At 39.1% G+C, this 20,877-nt stretch overlaps 1 protein-coding gene across 2 annotated transcripts in view; it reads right to left on the reverse strand.

Moving 5' to 3' along the window:
- The window catches only part of LOC149070046 (kelch-like protein 8), a 42,281-nt gene that overhangs the window by 4,835 nt on the left and 16,569 nt on the right, over positions 1-20,877 (reverse strand). The window contains exons 1-5 of one of the 2 annotated variants that reach the window (XM_089249739.1): positions 6,380-6,472; positions 3,704-4,390; positions 3,271-3,538; positions 2,007-2,150; positions 1,753-1,864 (exon numbers count right to left, since the gene is read on the reverse strand). In XM_089249739.1, the coding sequence (XP_089105865.1) occupies positions 1,753-1,864; positions 2,007-2,150; positions 3,271-3,538; positions 3,704-4,351 (1,172 nt within the window). In that variant the 5' untranslated portion in view covers positions 4,352-4,390; positions 6,380-6,472. Of the gene's footprint in view, positions 1-1,752; positions 1,865-2,006; positions 2,151-3,270; positions 3,539-3,703; positions 4,391-6,379; positions 6,473-20,877 lie in introns of those variants that run through there. The other variant, XM_089249738.1, reaches the window with a different exon arrangement.

Consider the following 20,877-nt stretch of genomic DNA (forward strand, 5'->3'; position numbering starts at 1 on the left):
GCGAAGTTGGACTTGAAGGTGGGTGGAAGAGAGATGGGCAGGATGGTGATGTCAATACGTGCAATTTTTGTTTTGGAAGTATGAAGTTAAGAAAGAAAACTTGTATGCCTCTGCGGATAATTGAACCACCAATCTTTTGCTATATGGGCGGTTGCTGTACCATTAAGCTACAGAAGACTGACAGTTTCTTCCCTATGAGCATGCTAAATAAGCCTTAGCGCAGATAACAAGAGGTTGGCGGTTTGATTCCCGCAGAGGCATGTGAATTTTCTTTCAGAATTTCATCCATCTTCACTTGGTATCGTCTTGCACCAGTACGGACTTGCATCTCGAGGATCCAGGTTTGAACCCCATCTCACCACAGTGGTGGTCGGCTGAAGTTGGTTTTCTGTGGTTCCCAACTTCAAGGTGCGAATGCGAGCCGATTTCCCCGTTAAAAAGTCTCGCCACAGAGAGCAACAGGCCTACAACGGTATACTATTCAATCATTACACTTCATGCATAGTTAGAAAAATTGATGTCAGATGGCAGCACTACACATAACAAACTTCATGTCACTACACAGACATTCCAATAAGGGCGGTCATTTTAACTTTTTCCGGGGGGGGGGGGGGTCAAAGAACATGTACTCAATGTAAGTATATATATATAATAATTTTTAGTGTTATCAAACACCGGGGACACACACACACACACACACACAATGGCCCCCAAATGATGGGCCTGATTCCAATATGTACCAATTTGTTAGAGGTTGCGCAAAGGAATATGGACAAAAGTGCATGTGCAGTTCAATAATCTTTTCTACTTCGTATGAATGGTGGAGAGTGATAGCGTTTCTCTCTGTATGCAGTCACCGGAGGGACAAAAAAATTCACCTGTAAGAGAGGGTGACAGGTAATCAGGGGTTTGAAATGCATATTTCTATTATACAAGAAATTATTATTTTTCCATAAAAGAAGGGGGTGTGACTGCATCTGATCGCCTTAAGAGGGGGGGGGGTTTACTGTGTATATATATATATATATATACATATCGGCACCCACACAATAACTTTTATGTCAGGAGGGGCAAACCCCCTGCATCTCCGTCCACAATGTTGAAGCCCAAGTGTGTGTCCACTTGGTAGTGAGGTTTGAACCCGAGTTCTCGTGATACGAGTCTGTCACTATGACCACTTGAAACATCACCCTGGATCTGCACCTACCACACATCCATTTGATTACCATCTGCTGTTTAAGTTCAGTGACATAAAAGTGGCGTTTGGTGCAGCTCCCCTAATATTATTTATGTTGCCAGAGTTATGCTGGTTTCACGTTCTTGCTGGTGCTGCCATCTGTCCACAGGAGACTAACTTCAGCCGACCAACTGCGCCACCAACGGGGTTCGAACCTGGATCGTTATGATGAGAGTCCAGCTCGATGTCCACATCATACAAGCGAAGCTGCAAAAATCTGTAGTCTGGGCACACTTGGCGAGGAAGGAATGGAGGTAGTGCATGATGCTGTTTAGAAAACTCTGCTTAATGTCAGATTTTCTTGATAACCTTATATTATCGCAAAATATTGGCGAGGGGGGGGGGGAGATAAAATTTTTGTATACAAGGAGAGAAGTAATCCTGCCCACCCTCACTCTGACATATAAGTCAAGTGACGGAATTTCCATAACGGCAGATATGGTGAGAATATGAAACATGATTTTCTTCTCAAATTCTGAACACTATCAATGAAATAGAGAAAAATGGGTGATTACCGCGGGGTATTCATTGGAGCTATCATTGACCACACACCGTATGCTGGATCAAAAACTTCGGCACTCGACATGTGCTCCTTTTCATTGCAACCTCCCACTGCATAAACTTTGCCTACGTATAAGAAATGTTCATCAGTATCAATAATCAAATATTTTCATGGCAATACCGTTGTAACAAAGCGATATAGTAGCAGAATCGAGAAGTTACATGGGATACGGTTATTTGATATGATGAAAAAAAAAGACAAATTCACCATTTGCCGCAACGCATCCGACATGGCGTCGACTAGTTGACATATCATTCAGTTTGAGCCACTTATCATGGAATAGACTATAACATTCTGCAGAAGCGAACGGGTCGCCACTTGAACCTCTTCCGCCAACACAGTAGAGAACACCTATAATAAGATGAAGCGTGTTTCGTGAAATAAGTAGACAATATTTTTTTCATTCACTTTAGAGCAAGGGTGCCCAACCGTTTGGAGAGTTTTCAGGTCACTTCATTAGCTTGAAAATGTGTTACAGGCCCTTTAAGTGATCTGGAAATGGGCCACAGTTACTTAAGTGATCTGTAAACATGCCATGAGCAGGACCATCTTAAGAGCATCATGGGGCCCCTGGGCCATATGACTTTTCTGAGGCCCTACTTGCTGAATTCTCGAAAATCCCAACCACATTTCATTTTTGTGAGGCCCCTTGCGCTACAATGACTCATGGCACTGGACATGAGTCATTGTAGTGATCTGTAACTATACTCTGGGTCACTTAAGTGATCTGTGAATGTGCTCCGAGCCACTTGAGTTATGTGGAAATGTGTCACAGGTCATTAAAGTGATCTTGAAATGTGCCACAGGCTGCTTAAGTGATCTGTAAACATGCTACAAGCCACTGAAATGATCGAAATATGGTCTGGACAACTTAATTGAAGCGAGAATGTGTCGTGGGCCACTTAAGTGATCTGGAACAGCACCCTAAGTCACTTGAGTGATCTGTAAATGAGCTGCAGGTCACTCAAGTTATCTGGAAATGTGCTGTGGGTCACTGAAGTGATCTGTAAATGTGCTGTGGGTCACTGAAGTGATCTGTAAATGTGCTGTGAGTCACTTAAGTGATCTGAGAACGTGCCGTTCAGTTAATTTTTACTAAATTAGGTTTGAGTTTGCGGGTCACATCAGATGACCATGGGTTGAGCATGTATGCTTTAGAATAGTTCCCACCTTCGAGGCATGAATGCGAGCCGATCTCCAAGTTAAAAAGTCTCACCACTGAGAGCAACAGGCCTACAATAGTACAAATATTCAATCATCACACTTCACTTCTGAAATATGGATGGCAGCACTGAAAAAAAAAAATCAGACACACTATAAACACACACTCAGACTGTTATTCACCACACTTCCGGCACAAATCACTCAGTAGCGAATTGCCCACGGCGATAGACCGCAGTTGTGCTGGGTTTGAAAGAAAAAAAAAAAGACTTTAGCATAATATTGAAAAACCAAAATAATATATAATCACCTGAGTAACTTTTTCTTGGCCTCGTCCTTTGGCTGACTGGAAGTGGTATGAATGGCGCCTCGCTCGCGTGCCACAGCGAATGGTTCCGAGCTTCGTCTACCAGGTCTCTACACTCGAAAGAAGTCCGTATCAGAGGGTTCGACTCTACATTCTTGCTTCGATAAGCCAAAGAGAGGAAAGGAAGCCTGACTTGGGCGAGAAGTTGCGGGAAGAACTTTTTTTTCGTATCGACATCGGATGACATCCACAGTGTCAATGCTTCATACACCTATCGGAGATATATTTGATTATTTTGTATGAGATTTTTTCATGTATGTAAAAATCACAATCCCTTCTTCATTGAATTTGGATCATTAATCGATACAGGCAGTTAACATGATCATGTGAATAAACATAATGGATACAATAAGAAAAATTGTTACAAATGCACAACCTGTTCCTCCGAATTCACGCAAAGCTCATCAGACAAAAGCAACTGCTCCAAATGACTAGCTTCAATATCACCAAAATCTTCATTGAACATTATCTCTCTGAAGTGTAACCTAGCGAATCTGTCTACATGACTGAGCAGCGTGAACAAGCCACGCTGCTCAGCGAACTGCCGGATGCCCAAACAATTCGTAGCGTGAAGCTGCGAGAACATAAAGTCGCAACAAGCTTGGGTCAGGGCGTTCAGCTGTAGGACAGATGACGCGTGGAGAACTGACTGTATGTTATTTACATTAAGCTCGATCGTCGCGGTGTAGGCAAAGTCTATCAGGACCTCCATCGCTGACTCGTCTATGTCCCTGATGGTGACTGCGGACTGTTGGCTCTCGGCGAGAGGCGTCATGAACATTGCTTGGAAGTAAGGACTGCAGCTGGCAAGTATAGCCCGGTGGCACTTGAAGGATTTCTCGCCGACGCAGATCGTGACGTCGCACAAAACCTCCTTCCGGTAAAACTCGTAGAGCTTGCTGAATGAACCCAGCAGCATTCCCTTTGCTTCGAAAAGCATTGAGGTGGATTTTTCTTCGATCAGTTTATCACCCATCCTTCTAGCGACGAGCAACAACTTGAATCTACACTTTTGTGAAAGCATCTCCTCCTCCTCCTTGCGGTGTTCCCATGTCTTTCTGAACTGAAAAATAAATCAATTCAAATCAATCAGCAGGACGATTTCTAAAATATGCTTTATGTCCATAACAATAATAATTCATGCAATTACTTGGTCGACATGCAACACATGGGCCCATCTGGTCATGATCCGTGTGGGGGGGGGGGGGAAGAGGGACAACTCTCATGATGAGACCTGGTGCTACGATTATCGCTAGTAAGAATACAAATATGTAAGCTATTACCCAGGGCCGTAACTAGGATTTTTTTTTTTGTGAGAGGGGCAAACATGACTTTGCAACCCTCTGCACTACTACTACTATTAAACCAGACATGCACCTCGTTCATATTCCTCTGCGGAACTTCTAATGAATTGGTACATGTCAGAATGCGTGTGTACGTATAGTGAACCTTCTGTAAAGTTTGTTTTGGTGTAATGCTTGTTATGTGCAGTGCTGCCATCTGCAATTGGTTTTTTTAAACTATGAGGTTTTTCTCAACACATAGTAAGTGAAATGCAATGAATGAATAATTGTATCTTTGTAGGGCTGTTGCTAACCCTCTGCACTGCAAAATTTGATGATTTTGCAATGGTACCTCCATAACTCGACATGTGAATAACTGAAATGCCAGAATAACTTGCCGTTAATTTTTCTCATGGTTGGCATAATGCTGTTAATGTGGTTCATGCTGCTTAATGTGAATCACATCAAGACTCGGGTTTTCTGATAACAATAACCAAATAGTAAGTCCACCTTGCAAGTACGGTGACCATACATCCGTTTGGTCAAATGAGGACATATGGTAAAAGGGTATTGGTAAAATGGGGATGACTCTATTTTTCTTCCTGACACAGTTGATTGCAAAATGTTCAGCTATTCCATTTTTTCCCCCTAAAACGGGATTTTTAACCTTTAAGCCAAAATCCCATGTTTTTTGCTGTTCAGCATTAAGTTTCGTTGTGAGGCATTAGAATGGAACTGTCTCATTTATATCCCAAAGTATGATATTTTTAAAAAATGAACGATAAGCTTCATTGATCCCTTCAGAAAGTCTCTCGGGAAAAAGAAATTCAAATCTGATCAATTGTGAAAGAAACTGATCAAGAACTGGACGAAAAGGGTTTCTTTTGCCATACATTTGCCTTCACGATAGGAAGGCCATTGCAAAAACAGCTCCACATGCTGTAAAGCAGTGAATACTATGAACTGATGACGGCATTAACAAGCCGGGTTTCCCTAGAAGAAATTTTATTTGCGATGCGTTAACTAAATAGGACCATTTCGTGCCGGCAGAAACTTGTAAGTTTATTATGCAGTGCGTTCGAGCTCTCCATAGCATGATGCATCAGTTGTTCTGTTGCCTGCATGTTCTGATCTGAAGGGAAGGGAAAGAAAACACAACAAAAATGAGGAGAAGATCGGTGAAACACATGGCACACAACATGTTTGGCTCCCACAGAAGCAGTTGGCCAATCACACTCGATGTGAAGCGATATTGCGAAGTGCATTGCGTTGAAAACAGTCATGCTGCTTACCTTATCTGTGGGTGGACGGTGTACCAAGCTGGGCAATTCACACTGCATGTTGCATTGGTCAGCCCCTGACACCCCCCCCCCCCCCCAAATGACAGGTCTGGTTGACACTGTCTTTATTTTTAAGATAGATAACTTTATAAGAATTTTTTTTTTTACTATACAAAACAATATTCAAAGTCTATTCTATAAAATGATTATAATCATTCTCGGGCTTTGCCAACAGTGCCGTCTTAACGCATGGGCCCACCCGGGCACCTCACAAAAAAGAGAACCTGTTCCTCAAATTTTCGAGAATTTGCTAGGTAGGGCCTCAGAAAAATCACTTGGCCCGGGGGCCCATGATGCCCTTAAGACGGCCCTGCTTGTCAAGTAGCAATCTCTAACATTACAGAGACACACACACACACACAAAAGCACGTGCATAATAATAATAACAACACCGTAAAACAAACGCAACTACATGGAAACAAATATTACATCTTATGTCAACATGCTGTTTTTCTGAGACTCCACGATTGCGCAGACGACCGTCTGCCGATTGTGATCACCGACGCGTTACTATAGCAACACGATGAGTGTTGCCAGTGGAACAAAAATGAAGCAACAATAAGTATCTTTATTTTTATTAAAAAAAAACAAACTCGAATCATGATTTTAAGCAACAATAAGTGTTATTTTTTTGTCATTTGTGTCAGTAATAAAAAATAATAATAGAAATTATCATTATTAATTCACTATAGAAGTTTATTTATAATTTAGTGAATTTCATAGCATGTGCTGCCATCTATGCGTCACGTTGTTAACGAAAATATATAATGTGTATATCTACTCTATAATATAAAATCACAAACTCGAAAAGGGCCTGTTTCTAAGCAACCGAAATTAGTGACGATTTTATATTACGGAAATGGGTGACGGAACTCTGTTACGTTTTTGTGTTACGGAAGTCGGTTACGATTTTGGGTCAAGTATTCATTTAACTGAGAGTATTCATAGAACATATCGGGACCCATTTGACCCATCGGGACCATGTTATGTGCATGTGCCGAGAGGCTCCTACATCCTACAGCAGAGCCCTTAGGCTGGAATTTAGATGGCGAGCCCCCAAACCAGCTTTCAGAGGCCCCTCTGTGGTTAATTTATAGTGTAAAAAATCAAAAAGTGATAAGAATCGTTGTGGCCCCTGTCAGTCCTGCCCTTGTGGGGGGGGGGGGGGGTCATGCCGAGAGGTTGTTGTAGAATTTGCAACAGCGGAAGCCCGAGATAAAGCCAGTCTGGGGCCCCACCAAAAGTATGCGAATTGGTGTCCCGGGTAATTGGTTGGGGGCCCCGGATTTTATTCGTTGGTAAAACGAATACAAGTGAAAATTTTTCATGGCACTCGCACCGGGGGATGACCGACAAGCTCCCAAGTCGGGGGCTCCATGTTTACAGGTTTCATTTTGGGGGCCCTGGATGAATCTCATTCTTTTCTGTTGTAGAATTTGCAACAACGGAAGCCCGAGATAAAGTCAGTCTGGGGCCCCACTAAAAATCTGCGTATTGTGTCCCCGCTACTAGATGTGGGCCTTGGATTTTATTCGTTGCAAAATTGATAAAAATGAAAAATTCTCACAGGAGAGTGTTCGACAAGCTTCCAGGTCAGGGCTCCATGGAAATGTTGACAGGTTCTAATTCGGTGCCCCTGGATGTATCTCATTGATTTTTGTTGTTTAACATTGTAAAATTTGCAACACATCGGTAGCCCAAGATATATCCAGTGTGGGGCAACACTAAAATTCAGCGAATTGAATCTGGGGACCCCCATGGGGAAGTTTTCTGGGGGTACTTGATGAATCTCATTTGTTTTTTGCGTTGCTTTATTATTATTTTTATTAAGATTCGCTTCTTCAGTAAGCTGGTGCTTTCACACGTCCCTTTCCATAGCACGCTGATGAAGTGGGACGAAATAAACAAGATATATTGTGAAGAGAAGTGGGGGGGGGGGGCAGAGCCCCCTAGTATATATATATATATTGTTTTCCCCCTTTATACATATATGCACAATAGTCGAATCCCGTTTTAACGAATACCGTTATAGCGAAAATCTCGTTTTAAGGTGCCGTCTGCATTTTACCTGCAAAAATTTAAATTCAAATTCAATCCCGAATTTAAATCACCAATGACGACCAAGTTTACCCAATTTTTGACTTAAAAATTTTCCTTCCACATACACGTATTCACTTCTACATATACATTTACGAACTCGTCTTTCCCTTCATACGTAGCCCCCGGAGCTACAGTTTGTAAGCCCGCAGATGGCCCGGGAAGAAAAATTTCATTCTAGTCTGGTCTCCTTTTAAGGAACGTTAAAAGTGTACACTTTTCTAATCACCCAAATAAGTTTACATAGGAACAATGCAAGGTAACGTGGAATTCCTTTATAACGAAATTTCGTTTTAACGAAGTGATTCCTCCGGTCTCTTGGCGTTCGTTATAACGGGATTCGACTGTATGTGGGGGGGGGGGGGGCGTCATGGGAAATATTATTCGCCATGTACATTCTGTATTTACCGGACAGACCAAGGTTTTTTTCTGTTTTTCCTCACCGTCCCTACTTTTTCTGAGAAAAATGTTCCGGTTTATCCCATTTTTAAGTCGGAGTTTTCTTGAATTTGCTATTTTAATCAAAAAACACTGTTCAGGTAATTTATTCAATTACTTTGAGATGTGACATTGTTTTTAGCGATGCATATTTTCTCTGAATATTACACACGTATCGACAGCACTTCGCATGCCTTTTATTAACGCACCAGACAGATATTACATTTATTCGGAAGCAGCGAATTCATTTGGAGCATGGGCGGAGATACTGGAGGGGCGTGGGGGGCATTGCCCCTCCCAGTGTCAAAGGTGGAGTCGACGTATATGCGTATATAAGAATTGACATCATCATCATCGTGCCCCCCAGACTTCCAAGTCAATCTCCGCCTATGATTTGGAGATCGGTCAAACCAGTAATAAACATTAATTATGCCGTTTTTACGTCTTCGTTGTTGCCACGGCCGCAACTGGGGAGAGGGGTGGGGAGAGGGGATGCAGGTGAGTCTTTTAGTTCAGGTGCTGGACAAGAGGGGACGTAAATTTTACCATGTAACATCTTCTTCAACCTTATAAAGGAGGTGTCAAAATGCGTGCTTTCCCCCGGCTGACCAAAAATTTACCTCAGGGCCGTATTAAGAGTATCATAGGGCCCTCGGGCCAAGTTGTTCCTCTGAGGCCCTACCTAGTATATCCTAGAAAATTTCAACCGGATCTCATTTTTGTGAGTCCTGTCTTCTCTTGAGGTCTCCGGGCATAGGCGGAGATAGACTTGGAAGTCTGGGGGACAAGGTCATTATTGCTGGGGGGAGGCACGATGATGATGATATCAATTCACATATATATATACATTAGATCAGTCGACTGCACCTTTGACGCTGGGGGAAGCACTGCACTCCCCCACACCCCCCCCGTATCTCCGCGTATGACCCCGGCCATGACCGCGTGGGCCCATGCATTAAGACGGCACTGTGCAGCCCTGGTTGTTGGTTGTTACATAATTTGGTGAGAAGTGAGATGAAGCGTTCCGGAATATTTAGTGAGGCAGTATTTTTTAACATACAGTACTTGACTAATGGAGACAACATCACGAACAACAACAATCTTTGTTGATGCGTACGTTCATTCAATACCTGGAATTGGAAACTTTCCAGTTCGTTCATTATTGTTTTTTTTCTAACATTTTTCAACCTCAATTCAGATGCTTCAACGGTTCCATTTTTTTGCATTTTCAGCATCCAATATCAGGAAACTATTTCGGAAGATGATTTCAGAAAAAAAAGCAATCAAACTCGGTTATAACAAATCCTTGGATATAACGCGAATATTAAATAGTCTGGGTTGATTCCCTATAGAGCAGGGATTCTCAAACTTTTGTGTTCTTACGGTGCCCTTGGTGCCTATGAAAAAAAGCTATGGACACATTTACCGGCAGTGGCGGATCATGATTTTGGGAGGCCCCAGGCGCAACCTAATCTGGAGGCCCCCCTATCAGGGGCGTCACCCCCCCCCCCCGAGAGCAGAAAAATTAAATGGAAAAAAAAAATATTTTCTACGTTTTTGACTGAATAACAAACCAAGAAAATAAATTTGCTTAAAAAAAGGGGAAAATTCAGAATTTTTTCCAAAAAAAATCAGAACCGTCCTCAAAAATTGAACACATGGTCACAACCACCGCCCCCACCCACAAATTTGCGTTTATCCACCACTGCACCCTTTTGGCCCTAATAAGAACGAGATGGTTCACTAAAATGAACAATATTATGAAAATCATAACTTTTTTTTTATTTTTGCATCACCAAAACCATAAACACAAAAATAAGATAAGGAAATATAATGATATTCTCTGGTACTAGATGAAAAATAATCACACTCCCATTAAAAAAAAAAAAAATCACAGTAAAATTCTGCATCATATTTTTAGTAATCTAAGATGTCCGTCCTGGTGCCTTCAGCCACACGGCAAAAATGGAGATCCGTCATAGTTTTAGTAATTTAATATTACTGATTAATAAAGATTTGATAATATCTCAAATATAATATATTTGATTTGATATAAAGATACTGATAATATTTAATAGAAAAACATTTCTTCAATAGAGGGAAGAAATTATATCAGAGTAAATATAAGAATTATATTTTTAATGGAAGAAATTAGGTCAGAATGAATAAAATTTAATGAAAGAAATTATTTCATAATGAATTAAAATTATTATCAATGAAAGAAATTATTTAAAAAATGTTTTTTAGAAATTATTATTTTTTATTTGTTTATTCTATTTTATTTTTACTATTATTATATGAATTATTATTATTTTTTCTTTCAGCCACCTCGTTGGGCACTCTGCCTGTTGTGGCCTTTGCCTTTGTATTATTTGTATTCAGAGTGAATAAAAATCTTCTATATTATGCCCCCCCCCCCGTTTCGTTTAATAACGAAAAATGCCACAGTATAACATTGTGGCCCGCGTACTTTATAAAATGTTTCAATATGGCCTGCTATGCCTCAAAGGTTGAAGACCCCTGCAGTAGACTCTCGCTAATCCGGTACGTATTAGACCACGGTGTGCCAGATTTTACCGAAATTGCTGGATTAACTTTGAAGAAACCCATTGAAATAATATATGAAATTTCGTGCAAAGACATAGTCAGGACTTGATCAGCAATTAAGAAATATTAGAACATGTTAAGGGGTTAGGGCATCAGGAGAAAAGTGACACCACACCACCTAAATATCCTGGACTACTGGACGTGCTGGATTAGAGCACGACCGAATTCTCGAGAGACTACTGTAGTTGAATTGAAATGCTCAAATAAAAATTTATCAGATAATTTATATATTTTTAGTTTTGCTTACCGTTATTTTTGGAGATTCTGCAATCTAAATCCTAAAGGAAATCTTGAGGATCGGCATGAAATTTTTTTTCATTACAATAACACACATTACAATTACATTAACAATAAACACTTTTCGGTCTGACACAAAGATGTTGTCTACCCAAGCCTCCTTGACCAATCCAAAAATGTAGCTCTTTTTTTTTAGAAAGAAGGAAAAGAAACCTCCTTGATTTTTTTCAGCCGGGGAGGGAGTGTTAAAAGAGAAACAGAAAAATCATGTGATTCAGAATGCATGTCATTCAGCATTCATTTCAAACCCCACTTTTTTTTGTCATATGGTCGTATGGTTCCAGTCATAGATTGCAAATGTATATGTTGTTTGAACCAGCTTATATTAGTTCATTCAAACAAGTGGGAGACAAAATCACAATAAGAGCTCTACTACATTCATTTTAATTAGTACGAGTGTCTCTTCCTGTCGATGTCGCCGCTTGCCGATAGCCATCTTGCCATCCATTATACTGTATACAAAAGCTTACACCAAAGCTGTCGTATTATCGGCGCCCATAAAAGCATTTAATACTGTGGAATGAGACATCTGTTTATGCCTTCACTCCAATTTTCATTTCGGACAGACATTAGGACCTGCTATTCTCACCCCTTCTCCTGCTTGTGCCCTTAGGGAAATACTGTTTGCAAATGACCCTCCCTGAATGATCGCTTTACAATGTCTCTTCTTTCTTTTTTGTCTGGGAAGAACTGGCCCTTGAGAGCTGCGTCTTGTAAATTGTTCTTTTCTTTCAGTTCCCGTTTTTCTTCCATAACTCTTATACGTACAGTATACATAAAAAAAAAAATTGCGGTTAAACAAAAAAGGGAGAGCAGATACTGTACTTAGTTCAAGAGATTTGTTGATGCGCATGTAAATTCATATGTAGGATGAAGCACACAACTATTTGGAGGCCCCCCCCGTTCTGCCGAGGCCCCAGGCGCGCGCCTCATGCGCCTGTGCGGTAATCCGCCACTGTTTACCGGATGATATTCTGCTTACAGGGTGCGTAAGAAAGTTCTTTCACCCTTGAATAACTCACGAACCGTTAATCCTGGAAGTATACTTCCAGTTGGGGAAAAAGTATCCGAAGAACGTATAGACTTCAGACGTCTTTCTATGGCAACGGGTTGTATAGTTACAAAACAAAAAAAAAATTGAATTTCTATTTCGCCATTTTGTCCTAAAAACCCGATTAGAAAGGAAGTTTTGTTGCCCCGTATATCCTTAGAACAGAAAAAGAAAAAGAAAAAAGAAAAAAAAAAAATATATATATTTGAATTCGAAAATCACCTAAAATGAGGAAAATAACAGCATCATCCCCTCATTTTCAGTGAATTTCGAATTAAAATATCTCAGCAAATATTGCACTTAAAGACATGGAATTTTTTTTGGCCCCTGGAGGTACAGAACAACTTTCTAATTGGGTTTTTAGGATAACAGGATGAAGCAAAAAAAAGAATTTGTTTTATTTAGATAACGTTTCAACCGCTTTTAATGTAAATGATGTATATGAGGTCTACGCGTTATTTGGGTATTTTTTTCCAACTGGAAGTATGCTTTTAGGGTCAAACTATCGCGAGTTATTCCAGGATAAAGGAATTTTTCCATGCCCCCTGTATAAGCTGTATAAGGACAATAATTTATAAGCACATGGACTCCTTTAATCCTTTCCAAATTTTCCGTTAAAAATTCTCTCATTCATGCTCAAATATATATATATATATATACACCCTGTTCATGTTCAGACCATGTTTTCAACTTTCATGCTTCAAGTAGCCTATTTCTTGAAATGCAAGGGAGACTCGAACATTTTGAAATGCAAGGGAGACTCGAACATCTTGAATTCGCAGGACTTTTGTGTATCCCTGGAAATACGCTAAGATCGTGGATCGACGCTCAGTATCAACCCACGTGGCGGAAAGGTACAATCGAAAGTCAATCAACGTTGGCCTTGCTACGTCTTTCTAGTTTCAGATCGACTAACGTTTAGGGGCCGTTCAAGTATTACGTAAGCAAATTTTTAGTCATTTTTGACCCCCTTGTCAGCAAAAGTAAGCAAAACGCTGATCCCCCTCTTTCCCCCCCCCCCGTCAGCAAAATTTCGTTATCAGCTCTGCCCCTCTGAAACCTATCGCATATTGGTGGGATCAGAGACGTACACGGGAGATGGGCATGGGGGGGGGGGCTCTCCCGTGCCCCCTTCCCACGATCAAAAATTTATTTTTTAATGAAAAACAAAATAATTTTTTTGTAATTGAAATTTCGGAAGAAAATACCTTTATATGTTATTAGAATCAATTTCTGTTAATTTAAATGTTATTTGAAGGCTATGAACTCAAAATTTATCTCTAATAAATACATTGCGACTCACCCTCTAAGCCATATAATGATAAATCGCATAAAGACCCTTGACCCGCGGACAAAATATGACCCTGGGGGTTACTTGATGCGGCCTGCCCTCTTCAAACCTAATTTTGTAAAAATGAACTAAGCGGCACATTTACAGATCGCTCAAGTGTCCCGTGATACAATTCCAGAACATTTAAGTGGCCCGTGGCATATTTTCAGATCACTTAAATGACCCGAGACACAGTTCCATAACACTTAAGCGATCCGTGACACATTTATATTATTATATATTACACGGATGGCTCTAAACTGGAATCAGGTACAGGAGCTGCCTGTATAAAAACCGTGGGAACGGAGATCGTGGATAAATGGGCTGCTAAACTAAAAGAAAATAATTCAGTATATCAAGCTGAGATGCTCGCTATATTTACAGCAGCTCTGGATGCAGCTACAAACAGGAGGCAGACTGTAATAAGATCCGATAGCCGTTCGAGTATCCAGGCCATTCTAAATCCACTCTCTGAAAACGCAATGGCCAGAAGGATCAGGAGTATACATGTATCTCAACCTTCAATACGCATCTCCTGGATAAAAGCCCACAACGGCCAGTGGGGAAACGAGCTAGCGGATGCGGCGGCTAAAGAAGCGACCAATACGGGAGACTTTTGCGGGGAACTCTTATATCCAGCTTCGTACGCCAAGTCTCTCCTCTGGAGGGTCATGATAGCAAAGTGGCAACTGGATTGGGATATACCGGAGGCATCAGGAAGATCAACTCATGAAGTCATAAAGAAAGTAGATACTAGGAGCAGGGGCTGGTCACACGAGCTCATCTTATTTGTCACCGGTCATGGGCCTTTCCCGGCAAACTTACATCGCTTTAAAGTGATTGCCAGTGACAAATGTTCTTGTCTTGAGCCTGGCACGCCCCTGCACTACGTCACATGCTGCCCAGAAACGACACCCTATTACCTCCGTTCGCCGGCTGCCCATCTACACAGACCATGGATGCTTGGCATACTACGTCGAGAGGAATCAAGAGAAAAGATAAGAAAAATGGTGAAATTCCTTGAGGAACATCCTGGGAAGATATGGGATCCGTCTCCTCCAGCTCCTGCAACTCCGGTACCAGCACCTCCGTTAAGGAGATCACCGCGTTTTCACCCTGACAGTGCGCTGGTGGCACTGTTTGAAGGCGGGGAGCAGGATGAATCTTAAATCTATAATCGAGTATCTTGGAGATATTTTAAAGACCTTCAACTGTGATCAAAAGCGTATTGGACAGAGTGTACTGAACTGCCCGAGCGCAATGGGGTGCTCTGCCTTTCTATCAAACAATCCTCGATCAATCAAATTTATTTATTTATTTAATTTCAATTTATTTATTTATTTAATTTCAATTTATTTATTTATTTAATTTCAATTTATTTATTTATTTAATTTCAATTTATTTATTTATTTAATTTCAATTTATTTATTTATTTAATTTCAATTTATTTATTTATTTAATTTCAATTTATTTATTTATTTAATTTCAATTTATTTATTTATTTAATTTCAATTTATTTATTTATTTAATTTCAATTTATTTATTTATTTAATTTCAATTTATTTAATTTCAATTTATTTATTTATTTAATTTCAATTTATTTATTTATTTAATTTCAATTTATTTATTTATTTAATTTCAATTTATTTAATTTCAATTTATTTAATTTCAATTTATTTATTTATTTAATTTCAATTTATTTATTTATTTAATTTCAATTTATTTATTTATTTAATTTCAATTTATTTATTTATTTAATTTCAATTTATTTATTTATTTAATTTAATCACATTTCTGATTGCGCCTTTGCGATATGATTTTATACATCTTTCCATGATTATTTATTATCCGTGCCCGTTGCACTTTGACTTTAATTTGATTAATTTGATTCTTCTTTTTACATAATTTTTAATTTCCTTTCACTATATGTAATCTTTGACGTATCAATAAGTAATGGTTTTGCCGGAGATGCCCTGGACCTCCTCCCTTCTGGGGGGGGGGCGAAGAGCTTACGTTGCTTCTTGCGACAGAGCCTGGGTGTCTCGCGGTTTCTCCAGTTCTCCAGTAAAAAAATGCTGTACACAAATATTGAGAGTGATTCTATCTTAGTTGGAAGCAATTTTTTTTCGAAGTTATAGTGGCACCATCTGTCATAAACATATATAAGTGTCGTTTCCAAAAGTGAGCGCGTGCATTCGTCTTCATTTCTGTGTTATGGAAACTGGTAACCCTGAATTCTGGAAAAAATAGGATTATGTCCCGTTAATTACATGGATCATATGGTCACCCAACTTACAATTGCATTTTCTTCATGGACTATACTTTTTTGCGGTGTATTAAGGTAGAAGTTGTTAGAATTCTGATCAGACTCGTAAATGATTCTTTATGGATGGAGAGGTTAAGAGCCCCCTTTGCTTGTTTCTAGCCCGCGGCAGGAATGTGTGTCTCGAAGTTCATTAATTCTTTTCCAGTAGAGAAATCAGATGTTACAGGCAGCGAGTCAATAAACTCCCTAAAGAAGGAAATATGGACGTCTCATTCATTCAAAGAGCCTGTCAGAGGTCATCTGCTGTAAATGATGTTTTATCATTCATTATGCAGTAGCTTCTTGATGGGTGGCCTGTCATCGAAGCCCACCCCCCCCCCCTCCATTGGAACAGAAACAGAGCCGGTCTTAGGCATTTGCGAATAATGAGGTCGGGCGGCTAAATTTTAGGGGCTGTAAAACGGGACGAAGAATTGATTATTTAGGGTGGCCGACCGATTGATTATTTAATATTGACCGCCCAATAATTACACACGTGATTCCTTGTGAAACACTAATATGGAAAAGTGTTTTCAGTTTTTTAGATCTGAGCTATAATTAATGAGTTATAACGCTTTAGAAATTGATGATGTCACTTAAAAATCCTGCCAAATCCACAAGTTGTACACCAAACGTATAACTTGGCGTTTTTTGGAAATCCTAAAAATATATTAACTCTCACAGAGAAATCCAGAGAAAACGAAAGACATAAAAACAAGTTTTTTCCTCACACTTTTCAGGAAAGAGGAAAAAAAAACTTTTTTACAAGTCAATCAGAATATGTTTGCATCTCACAACGGAGGCTATAGAGATAAGTTAGTCATTTTGTTTTATTCTCCAGAAAGTACCGTAATTTGATGTCATTCAGTATACAAGAATATTGTATGCTGAACTACCTTTAAAAATTTTTTGAGAGGGATGAAGTTATATTCTTCGAAATTATTTTTTCGAATAATATACTGGCTCTAATAACTACCATGAAACTAAACGTTTGTAAGTTAAAATAGCCAAATTTTAGGTCAGGAGAAAAAAAAAATTAATGTTCCCAAAGGATATTTCAATGGTTTTAGGGTTTATTGGGGCTGCTGATTTCAAAACTGGTGTTGGTTTTGCCGAATCATGCAGTTTTTCGAATAATGCATAATTTAAATGCTTCAATATAGTCTGTAGCCACTAATTTTTCTTTCAACTTTTTATTTACTTTCCTATTTTATTCAACACATCATTACCATACATCAGTGATCTTTATGTAGTGATATTAAGTTAATTAATGATTTACCTTTAACGCAGTTTCAATGTGATTTGTATGCTGCTTGTGGCATGAGCGTATCCAGAGCTCATTGTTGGGAGGACCGATTTAAACTAATAATACACTGTGAATAGGGTGACCCATACATCCAATTTTTTTCTGTTTTTCTCCGTCCCGAATTTTTTTGAAAAAATATACTGTGGTTTTTCGTATTTTTTAGTCGAAGTTTCCTGGAATTAGTTATTTAATCAAAAACGTTTATATCCCTTATAAAATTTGGCTTAAAAAGATGAATCACGTGGCACAAAGGAAACGTTTTTTCTTCATTTTTTACACATCATAAAGATAAATATAAACAATTCCAAGACATACGCGTTATATACAAGATTATACACGCTTATGCAAGATTTCCTGGTTATACGCGTGACGAACTAGTTCAAATAAAAAAAAATATAGTGTGTAGGACTGTGTGAATACATGCATTGTGAAATATCTTCGATAAAAGAAAGCCACATGCATGAAGATGGTAATTCTTTTCGCGGAACAAATTCGTGCATTGAAGTAATTCTGGAAATTCTACTTCTACGTCATTGTATTCATTCAAATTTTTATGAGAAACATTTTTTGCAGGGCAATAGGTCAAGCCATTCTTATGTAACGGCGGAGTTTCGTTCTGATAAGTTTGGGATCTAGTATAACTGTATCTGGAAAGAACAGGTGGAGCCGTATATTTTGAAAACCAACCGTAACATGTAATTAGAACCTGAATTATATCAGGTTCAATAAAACGGCAAAATATGCCTTAAAAAGTATGGAAATATGCTTCTAAAAATGCCAAAATATGCACTAGAAAAATCCCCAAAAATTCGTAAAAAAAAAGTCCAAAACACTACTAAAACCGAGAAAGTATACGTTTAAAAACAAATAAATACGCAAAAGATAGGATGTTTTTAAAAAGTATATTTTCTATTTCTTATAGTGTGCATATTTACTTACAAAAAATATTCTAATGCGAATAACTTCTGATTGTTTAGGAATTTCTAGCTATTAGTAGCTAGATATAAATTATATATGGAAGATCGCCTATAGGAAGAAAATTTTACTCTAAAAGGGCAATGAAGTCAACGTGCACACCAGTAACAAAACAGAAACAGCTTCAAGAGCGGCCAGTTTTTAACCTGCGATTTTTTTACATGTGACTAAATAAAAAACACGTGGCAATCAAATAAAGCACCCGGCCTTCAGCTATGGCCCCATTGTAGCCAAAAGTCGCTGAGAGCATAACCGGCCATTCTTCAGCGATCACCGCATTCATCAAACTATTACAGTCAAATATCGATAATTCGAATGTGCAGCGGTCGACAAAAAACTTCGAGTTATCGTTAGTTCGAGTTATCAATAATTGTGATTAATCAAAATAACAGCGCTATTGACGAATATCGTTTTGGTAGAGCATGTCAAACTACTAGAGATGAAGAAATTCGAAAAGATAAGTAATTTTAATTTAATAATATTTAATTATTGAAACACCAACTCCGGCCATATCGCAATTTACTGCCCTCAGTGAGATGAGTGGGGAAATGAAAGCAAAGCGCTATCTATCGGTGGTCGCCTCAAGCTCGTTAAGGAAAATATCATACCTACATCCTCCCTCGGGTATGACCGTGACGGAAACTTCCACGATGGTAGACGAGTTTAACCACCACGCCACTAGGGCGTTGAAATCAGGCTGGCCTGTGTGTCATCTTTGAGCAAAAAAAGTGACGTCATCATTATCACCATAGTCGATCACTGCTTCTAAGGCTCCTGGAAACCGAAGCTGACTAATCCGACTTCTTTGTGCGAAGTTTGACGTCAGTATTACAGCTGCAGCAAGTGCTGTTCCCGATCCCACTTTTTTTAACGATTTCTGAAACATCATTAAGAGTAGCAAACCTTGATACATGAATGACGATCCCGCTATCCTTCATAGGCGCCTTAAGTCATGCATATACAGTGTCACACAATCGATTGATGGTTTTCAAAATGGGAATATAGCAAGAAGACGGGTGACAGATATTAAAGACATTCTTGTGGAATATAAATGTGCGAAGTCAGGAATTTCAGGCACGTCATTTATGTCGCAAGGGGATGCATAAATATTAAAGGAAAAAAAAACTAGTTTTTTTATACGAACACTTTGTGCGCAGAAATCCAATCAGAAAGTTGTTGCCCTGTCTCTTCTGATGCTAAAAAATTAAAAAAAACACGTTTCTAAGTTTAATATTAGCAGAGATATTTTAATTTGAAATTCGGTGGAAAGGGGAAAAAAGCAGCAAAAAACTAACGGACAGCGATTCTTTCCCAAATTTTCTATGTTTTTTGAATAAAAATATTTCTGCGAATAACTGCATTTAGAAACGTGAATTTTTTTTTGTTGGTATCACGAGAGACAGGTCAACAACTTTCTAATTATGAAAAAAAAAAAAATTTAATTTTAATAACTCTATAACTCTTTACAATATGAATGACGCATCTGAAATTCCGGACTCCGCACAATTAGATTCCGTAAGAATGACTAGTATCTGTCACCGTTTTTCTGCAATCTAATTTCGAAAACCGTCAGTCGATTGTGGGACACTGTATACCCACACAGCGCATTCCGACATAAATGAATTCATGTTCGGCATTAATTCGATTCTCCTGATGATGCCAACCACTAGTGTTGGGGAAACGTTGAGAACTAACTCAAACGGACGACGGTCTTGAACTCGAACAAAAAATTTTCATGAATGAATTCGTAAGTAATTTCCCAGAGGAATGTTTACATGGGGTGCATATAGGGTTAAATAGTAGCAACAGCCAATCATATTCAAAGAACTGACCATGAGCACGAATACCGCAGATCAGTTTTTCGTAAATGTGACCACGAAAACGACTTTCACGGATCAACCAATCGCAAATAAAGAAATAGTCAGGGAAACGACCCAGATTGGGGGTGGGCAGAATATCCCCCGGCCAACCCTAATCAAAAGACTGATATGAAATAAATATAAAAAAATGCATTTCTTTTTCCAGGCAATATGTTTGCGCTTTTCACCCATGTTTTTATTTTCCCGGATGTTTCCTGTCTCCCATCATACTTGATTAATGGAAAACAACAACCAACAACAATCTTTGTTGATGCATAGTTCTGTTCTGTAGCTGGAATTGGAAACTTTCCAGTTTATTCTTTATAGTTTTTGAAACTTTTCCTGACCTAAATTCAGATGCTTCAATGGATCGATTCCATTTTTTGCATTTCCAGCATCTATTCATCCATCATCTGGAAACTATTACGGAAGAACATTTCGATAAAAGAAAGCAATCAAACTCGGTTATAACAAATCCTTGGATAGAATGCGAATAAGAAGTGGTTTGGATTGATTCCCTATAGTACAAGGGCTCTTGAACATTTGTGTTCTACGGTGCCCTTGGTGCCTATGGGAAGAAGGCTATGGACACATTTACCGGACGATATTCAGCATACAGGGTGCGTAAGAAAGTTCTTTCACCCTTGAATAACTCACGAACC

Source organism: Pholcus phalangioides, unplaced genomic scaffold (assembly GCF_987345545.1).
Source record: "Pholcus phalangioides strain wild (caught in Gottingen) unplaced genomic scaffold, Ppha-v1.0 ptg000022l_1, whole genome shotgun sequence".
Taxonomy (NCBI): Eukaryota; Metazoa; Arthropoda; class Arachnida; order Araneae; family Pholcidae; genus Pholcus; species Pholcus phalangioides.